Below are 9049 nucleotides of genomic sequence, written 5' to 3' on the forward strand. Positions count from 1 at the left end.
CATCAGCAAAGCAGCAGCAATGAAAAGGAGAACACTTGCTGACGCCCAACCCACAGGGCAGAAATGCAACATACACACAGTGTGCGTGGGACAGGAGCAGAGGCCACCTTAAGAGAGGGGCGGGGTGGGTAAGCGAGTGAGTGAACGAGGGCGGGTTTAGTGCCATTTTAAAAGTTGCAAGGAGGGAGGGGGGGTGAAGTGAAGGAAGTGCGCATGCTCGGTGGCTTGCTGTAATCTACATCCGCGCCCTTTGCTGGCAGTTCAGTTTCACACCATCTCTCTCTCTGTGCGTGTGTCCATCTAAATATCTTTCTTTTCTTTTGAATTGGAAGAGGAGGATGCGATGCTTTAAACATGAGGCGAGGGGAGAGCAGCAGTGCGGAAGCGGACGGGTGAAATTGTGAATCGAGGCGCTGGTTACAATTTGGATACTTTTTTTTTGTATCAAAGGGCCTGAAACACAACGTTCCATTGAAACTGAACGTTCCATTGATCGCCGGCGGCGCCGCTGCTTTGCTCCCCTTTCACCTCGCCAGCCGGGGGATTTGTGTCCCCCTACCCCACCCCACCCTCCCCCTCCCCCCCCCACCCACCCCCACCGAAGATGGGCGGCGCGTTCGCCAAGATATTCGGCAGCAAGGAGATGCGAATCCTGATGCTGGGCTTGGACGCGGCGGGCAAGACGACCATCCTGTACAAGCTGAAGCTGGGCCAGTCGGTCACCACCATCCCCACGGTGGGCTTCAACGTGGAGACGGTCACCTACAAGAACGTGAAGTTCAACGTGTGGGACGTGGGCGGCCAGGACAAGATTCGGCCGCTGTGGCGGCACTACTACACGGGCACGCAGGGGTTAATCTTCGTGGTGGACTGCGCCGACCGCGACCGCATCGACGAGGCGAAGCAGGAGCTGCACCGGATCATCAACGACCGCGAGATGAGGGATGCCATCATCCTGATCTTCGCCAACAAGCAGGACCTGCCCGATGCCATGAAGCCCCACGAGATCCAGGAGAAGCTGGGGCTGACCCGGATCAGGGACAGGAATTGGTATGTGCAGCCATCCTGTGCCACCTCCGGAGATGGACTCCATGAGGGACTCACCTGGCTGAATTCAAATTACAAATCCTAACTTGGGCACACAACACAACACAAAAAAAAAGGGGGCGACGCCCTGGATTCTGTCCGGAACTGGTGGGGGTTGGATTGATTGAAACCTTTTTTTTGTTGAATAGAGAAATCCTAACTTGTAAGAAAGAGAGACACACACACAAAAAAAAAAGTTTAATGAAAAATGATTTTTTTTTTGGGTTTTGTTTTTGAGGGGGGCTGGAGGGGGATAAGGTTAAAAGAGGAATTTCACAACTGGCTCATTTCTGACTTTCAGTGTCAGGCACAATCCATCCGAGGCCTGCACAGAGAGAGAGAGAGAGAGAAGGAATACATGATTTCAGAAGGAGGGAGGGGTCGCATATTAACACAGGCTATGCAATGGTGGGAAACGTTTCTGCCCACACACACACACTTGTTCAAAACGCTGCTTGTTCAGTGACAGATCTCTCACTGTAATTACAATCGGTAATTGTTTTTTTTTAAAGTTTCTAGTGGAGTCATTAGATGCGACACACATCATGCTATGCAAGAGAGATGTGTTTTTTTTTTAAAGTTTCAATGGGAGATGCATTCTCTTTCTCCCCCTCCATTTATAATTTGCCATGATTTACATAAATAATCTCTGGGATGGAGTTCCTCGTCAAATTCAGTGTGATTCTCTACCACGGGGTGTCTGCATTCGTGACTTCTAGTTATTTTTGTAACAGATTTATATAAAGGAGTATGTCTTGCCAAGGGGGCTCATCAGGGATTCTCCCCCCCCCCCCCCCCCCCCCCCCCATTAAATTGGGTCATGTTGCTCATTGCATTTTGGATCATTCTCCCCCCCCCCCCCCCCCCCCCCCCCTCCGGCCTTCCAATGTAGCAAAACTGGTCAATGTGCCCCAGTGTCTCTCTGGCTGGAAGATGTACTCGTCCTGCGAGGCACGGTTTTCGACCATGATTCTCTTTGTGTCTGCCAAATGCAGTCTTTCACGGGAAGAATGTCCATTCTAGTGAGGCACAACAAGAGTGGGAGCCTTCAGGGGGTAGTGGGGATGTCATTGAATTGAAACAACTGCTTCTGATGAGTAATACGTAGTCCACTGTGGTACAGAAGGAGGCTTGTCAGCCTATTGACTCCATGGCTGCTCTCAAATGCTTATAATTTACAGCTTTGTTTTCTCCCCCCGCCCCCCCCCCCAAATCCAAATAAAGGATGACCAGCCCCTGCATGACATGCGTTAACTTTGAGAGATGGAGGCCAACCATTCCATCACAGAATAACGGATTAGTGCCTCCATTCCTTTTACATTTGCTTCATATCCCTCGATAGCCTTGCCTAATTGAAAATCTATTCATCTGAACCTTGAAAGTGCCAATTGACCCCAGGGTAGCCCATTTGGGGGAGTGACTTCCAGATTTCCACAACCCTTTGAGAGCTACCTTTTCGTTGATTCTTGTACGCTCTCCTGCATAGCCTAGTTCTAATTTGAAGGTCACGTTCCCTTCCCGAGGCTCCCACTTATCCACTCTATTCAATCCCGTTAGCGTTTCAAGGACTTTTAATTGAATCACCTCTCAACCTTTGGAACACAAACCAAGATTATGCAATTTATCTTCCTAACTGAACACATTAAGCCCTGGTATCATGCTTGGAATGTGATTCAGTTGATCAGTATAGCACAAGCTTGTTGCTCCCTGTTACTTCCTCATGCGCCTCCCCTTCCCCAAAAATGGAGTCTGTGCACATGTATGAACCCCAGAGAGGACAAAATTTGGGCTCCTTTGTAATGCTTCCCATGACTAATAGGCTGCTGACACTACACTCTCCAGGCCCTCGCTTGTAGGAAGGTGGGGGAAGAAGGTGCTCCGTGCGCACCCATCCGTAAAGGTGGAGCAAAAATTCGGGGGTCTGAGGAAAGCTGTGCCCTCCGACAGGGCCGCATACTCCATTCGGTGGTGGGGGATAAAGGTTCGGGTGCTGATGATGGGCGACTGGGTTTTGGGATGTGGTGCAAGCTGCTTTCAGAATGATTTAGATATTACTTGCATTTCTAAGAGGAAGTTTTAAATGAGTTCTGCATTCCAGGGGATGGTTTTAGGAAACTTCTTGTGATATTAGGGTAGAATTTAGGGTGCGGTGCCAAACCGACCAACACTTCAACAAAGCTGGAATTATTCCGTCTACTTTTAAAGGTACTAACTCAGGGCTGTCCCTAAGCGAGATTGGTCTGGGTCATCCTTACAGGCGCTCAGCACAACCATCCAGGCCAATATCGGTTGCTACACTTGATCCCAGCTGAGGGCTTTGATGGGACTGCTGCTATTGACCTTCTGGAAGATGGGGTGGAATTCTAAGCCCAGTTCCGCTCCCACTCCCCGTCAGGACGCTCCGGTGAAGAGTAGCGAGTATCGCCACCAAGGGAGGTGTCTGTGGATCCCAGCAATTGTCAGTACCTTGAGGGCAGTGGAAAATGAAGAAAACATTGCTGCAGGCTTTTGAACCTGCTCAGGGATCCCCACCGACATCTTGTGTGGTGCACGTGTGTTTGTTTGAGATGCGTCCTGTGCTACGTGACTTGGAGCACACGGGTGGTGTCGAGCTGCCACCCTACCTGCCTCTCTTCCTTCTGGTCATCGTTTATTTTATTGATGAAACCTTGCACTTAACAGCTCCTCCCAGCCTGCTCTGAGAGATTCCCAGTGTCCGGCGCAGATTGGCCTGTAAAATGTACATGAAAGGCAAATGGTGCCCATGCAGTACCGCTTAAATACCAGTAGGTGCCAGTATTCAGCACTTTCAGCCCATTGCTATCGCCACCTAGTGGAAGATGAGAGTTTTTCTATTTTGAAGCCCTCGAGTGTTGTACAAGTGGTGGTAGGGTGGCAACACAGAAATGGTAGATGGCTGCAGTCCGTAGCGAAGATGGAGGCTGCTTCAATCTGTACTGTCCCTGAATCAGAGACGTGCACTATAGCTGACCTTGTGATTAAAAAGGGAGGTGGAAGGTCTGTGATGTGAGAACAGGCGTGATCAGGGAGTTGATACTTATTTTATTTAACAAAACATTTTATGTAAGGGGGAAGCTTTTAATGTCACACAATGGACCCTCACCCGTATAGTTTCAAGTGACTATATTGTGCCAAAGTAGGTGACATGCTGTTTGAGGTACCCCAGCCTTGATGAGCAATTTATTGAAGGTTACAGATTGATGCTCTCCACAGCCAACAAAAATGTCATGTATGTTCCCCCCCCCCCCCAACTCCTCTAGACTCTGTGCTTCATAAAGCACTGAGTGGCCTGTTACGGTTAAAGGATGCAGGGTGTGACCCTGCTAGGTACTTTGCACAGTAGCCTCACCGCACTAGTGCCAAGTTCCACACTGAATTGTGGCGGGTGGCAAGTTTTAAATATCTTTTCAAAAGAAATCCAGTCCCACATGGCTACATATTGAAAAATTGAAATCGGGGACTGGATATCACATCAGGGACCTGCATTCGAAACCAGTGCAATAACGCTGGGGAGGGGTCATCTCGGGTAAAAGGCAAGCACGTGCTGAATCAACGGCCTTGCTCCATGAAATGTTTGAGTGTAAAATACCCCTGTCAACGGTGCGGTAATGCCTACTGTTCTGTGATTGGAACACAGTTTTGAAGTAGAGGGCACATCGCCTATCACTGAACTGGGAGTGTCTGATGGGACAATGTAGAGGAAGCTTTATTCTGTGTCTAACCTGTGCTGTTCCTGACCTGGGAATGTTTGATGGGACAATGTAAAAGGCGCTATACTCTGTACTGTACCTGCCCTGGGAGCATAGATGGAACTTTGCACATAACTTTTACTGTACCTGCCTCATAAGTTCTGGATGCTGATACTGGTATGTAAATTCTGCAGCACCATAATGAAACATAAATGCTAAAGGAAATTGGAGGTTTTTGGGATGAAATGCTGTAAATTTAGCCTCAATAAAGACTTGCACCAGTTAATTTCTGCAGCAGTTCTGTTGATCGCTTGGTGCAGCTTGGGGGTGGGGGTGGACTTTGGGTACCAATGGTGCAAAAAGGCCACCTGAATTGTTTGACTTGGGTTTCTGGTGCCAATCTCTGTGGAACTGCACCCCTCTGACATTCAGCTATGGCAGTCTGATGACATGAGAATCAAATGCTCTCTGAATGACCTTGAAAGAAAACGGTGTGCTCATGGGTAAATTGGCCAACTCCAGCTGGGTGTATACCTGAGAGTTTCTTTTTTAAAAAATAAAAATAAATTTAGAGTACCCAATTATTTTTTTTTCCTAATTAAGGGACAATTTAGTGTGACCAACTCACCTAACTTGCACCTGGGGATCGAACACACGGCATCACAACTCACCTAACTTGCACAAGAGATCGAACCCGGGTCCTCGGCATTCCTGAGAGTTTTAACCACATCCTGTTCCGCCCTCACATTCGTTCCCGTTGGTTGCCCGCCATGGCTATTTTTTTTAACAATCCCACTCCTTCCCAAGGCCAATGGGAAAGCCAATAAGGCTCATTATCTGATTGGACGATTCTTAACAATTGGTCAAGCGTCCGTTTTCTTTCACAAATTGGCCTGGAAAAAGTGAATTGGGTCATCTAGAATTTAAAAAGGGAAAGTTTCAATCTCTGGAGACTCCTGGAGGGTTGGCAACCTCTATCTTTGGTGTGCAGCAGTTGCTGGGAACATGAATGTGACTTATGACTGGGTGGGCAAGTTGTTTTGCTTATCTCTCCGAAGAGTTTGGTGCAGTGTAGTTACTGGAGATTCCCATCTCCTTTGGTCTATTGAGAAAACTATACTTATATTAAAAATGTTCATGGTGAATCTTCAGGTTGGAAATGTGATTTTGGGAAGAGGAATTATTCTGCTTCCAGTGAGAAAATGGTTGCATGACAATGATTTCCCTTCTCGAGGCCGAAGGGAAATCTCCGTCCCGGACACTTGGGGAGAACTCGCCTTTCTTTTATTTTTTAAAAAAAATATAGCACAGATGGAGCTACTGATACTAGGACAAGCCCAGAGCAATGGGGCTAATCGACAGGGGATTGTTAGGAACAAGCAACATTAGCAAGAAAACGGGAAGATGGGGGGGGGGGGGGGGGGGGGAAGAATTAGGTGCTTTGGGTAAGCTATCTTTTCAAAACCTGGACTTTTCCCAAAGCATCATATTCTCTGAATTAGATCCCTGAATCCTGGGCGGTTTTATTTGATCTTTTTTTAAAAAAAAAAAAATTTAGTGTACCCAATTCATTTTTTCCAATTAAGGGGCCGTTTAGTCTGGCCAATCCACCTACCCTGCACATCTTTGGGTTGTGTGTGTGTGGGGGGGGGGGGGGGGGGGGGGGGGGGGGGGGGGGCGCGAAACCCACGCAAACACGGGGAGAATGTGCAAACTCCACACGGACAGTGACCCAGAGCCGGGATTGAACTTGGGACCTCTGCGCCGTGAGGCAGCAGGGCTAACCCACCGTGCTGCCCCGGTTTTATTTGATCTTGCTATGCAAAGTTGCGAATTGTATGGATCATGATCCATTTCAAATATTGTTGCCGTTGAAAGTTACTATTGAATCTGCTTTGTCCTTTCAGGGAGCTTATTCCAGATACTAACTTGCTACATTTTTTTTTTAAAGTCTCATCTCCCCTCTGGTTCTTGTGTCAATTACCTTCAATCTGAGTTGTGCCTGATCCTCTGGATGGTGGACGCAGCAAGCTGCCCTTATCAAAATACCTTCATCATTTTGAATGCCTGTTTAAATCTCCTCAGTTCTTTTTTTTATTAATTTAGAGTACCCAATTAATTTTTTCCAATCAAGGGGCAATTTAACACGGCCAATCCCCCTACCCTGCACATCTTTGGGTTGTGGGGGTGAAACCCACGCAAACACGGGGAGAATGTGCAAACTCCACACGGACAGTGACCCAGAGCCGGGATCGAACCTGGGACCTCGGCGCCGTGAGGCTGCAGGGCTAACCCACTGCGCCACCTCACCTAGGTACCTTTAGCCACCTCACCTTGGTACCTTTGGTCACCTCACCTTGGTACCTTTCCAATAAACCTGTCACTTCACCATATTTCAAGGCCTGGACATCCTTTCACAGGTATTTACCACGTGTGAGCTCAGATGGTGAGTGCTGACAGGCTGTTCGACTGGGTGCTGCATCACATTAACCCCATTCCCCACCCTCAAATTCTGGCTGCATGAGCACACGCTCTATTGGGAATAGCTGAATGACAGGTGGGAACCCTTGCTGACCTCTTCCAACTCCCCCCCTCCACTTTTGGGGTACTGACATCAGTTGTGTTGATAATATGCCCTAGTTATGAGCTTACTGGGTTCAAGCCCATGTTCTCTGAGAATAGAACCCCTGCAGTGCAGATGGAGGCCATTTGGCCCATTGAGTCTGCACCGACCCTCCGACAGAGCAGCCTAACCAGACTCACTCCCCTGCCCCCCCCCCCCCCCCCCCCCCCAACCCTTCCCCCACCTAACCTGCACATCTTTGGACACTAATGCGAAATTTAGCATGATCAACCCACCTAACCTGCACATCTTTGAACTGTGGGAGGTAACCGGAGCACCCGGAGGAAACCCACGCAGACACGGGGAGAATGTGCGGACTCCACACAGACGGTGACCCAAGGCCGGAATTGAGCCTGGGGTCCCTGGTGCTGTGAGGCAGCAGTGCTAACCACTGTGCCACTATTCTGTTTGACTCCCTGTGAATGGATTGCCTGCTGTTCCTCGCCTCAACTTTGAACTCAACCCAAGCCACCAGACTTCCAATTTAAGACAGAGATGGGGCTGGTTTAGCACACGGCTAAATCGCTGGCTTTGAAAGCAGACCAAGGCAGGCCAACAGCACGGTTCAATTCCCGTACCAGCCTTCCCAGAATGTGGCGACTGGGGGCTTTTAACAGTATCTTCATTTGAAGCCTACTTGTGACGATAAGCGATCTTCATTTCATTTCATTTCATGTATCAGTTGGTCAAATGCCAGAACAAAGGTGCATTTAATTTCTGCGATATCTCTCGCAAAACCAGGATGGTTCCTCGGCACTTGCAGCCAGCGAAGCACTTCTGTGCAGCTGACATTTAGGTAACGCGACAGCCAGGTTGTGCACAGCAGGATCCCACAAATTGCACTGTGGCAATCGACCTGATCATCTGTTTCGGCGATGTAGGAGGAGGATAGAATATTGGTCAGGACGCTGGGGGGCGGGGGGAGAGAACTCCTCTGCTTTTCGAGTAAGTTAATGCTGTTGGTTCTTTTCTGTTCACCTGCACTCCCAACCATGCAGCACTCCCTCAGCAGGTCTTAATGACCTAGAGGGAGAGAGCACTGCCCTCTGAGACAAACACACTTTTATATTTCAGCAGCTCAGAGAGGGGTGTGTAACAAAGTACCTCTCTGCTTAAAGGTGATGAACAACAAGTTATTTTTGTAGCACCTTTATTGTAATAAAATATCCCACGGAGTTTTCACAGGAGCCAAGTAAGACAAAGTATAACATTGAGCCACATGAGGAGATATTGGGATGAGTGACCTAAGCCTGATTAAAGAGGTAGTTTTTTAAGAGCGTCTTGAGGAAAATGGAAGTAGGGAAGTGTAGGAAGAATATTTCAGAGCTTGGGGGCCTAGCCAACTGAACATGGTAGTATGGTGGTTAGCACAATTGCTTCACAGCTCCAGGGCCCCAGGTTCGATTCCCGGCTTGGGTCACTGTCTGTGCGGAGTCTGCACGTTCTCCCCGTGTGTGCGTGGGTTTCCTCCGGGTGCTCCGGCTTCCTCCCACAGTCTAAAGATGTGCAGGTTATGTGGATTGGCCATGCCAAATTGCCTTAGTGTCCAAAATTGCCCTTAGTGTTGGGTAGGGTTATGGGGATAGGGTGGCAGTGTGGGCTTGGATAGAGTGCTCTTTCAAAGAGCCAG

The 9049-nt window shown here is 48.6% G+C and overlaps 1 protein-coding gene across 1 annotated transcript; it reads left to right on the plus strand.

Moving 5' to 3' along the window:
* The first annotated feature begins 215 nt into the window (after window positions 1–215).
* Window positions 216–5082, plus strand: LOC119957822 (ADP-ribosylation factor 6-like). The gene has a single exon (XM_038785953.1). The coding sequence runs from the start codon at window positions 605–607 to the stop codon at window positions 1130–1132; it is 528 nt and encodes a 175-aa protein (XP_038641881.1). The 5' UTR covers window positions 216–604; the 3' UTR covers window positions 1133–5082.
* Window positions 5083–9049: the final 3967 nt, after the last annotated feature.

This window comes from Scyliorhinus canicula, chromosome 27 (assembly GCF_902713615.1).
Source record: "Scyliorhinus canicula chromosome 27, sScyCan1.1, whole genome shotgun sequence".
Classification (NCBI taxonomy): Eukaryota; Metazoa; Chordata; class Chondrichthyes; order Carcharhiniformes; family Scyliorhinidae; genus Scyliorhinus; species Scyliorhinus canicula.

Bases quoted from the DNA above. Each gene is read 5' to 3' on its own strand.
- LOC119957822 (XM_038785953.1), top strand. From the start codon at position 605: ATGGGCGGCGCGTTCGCCAAGATATTCGGCAGCAAGGAGATGCGAATC.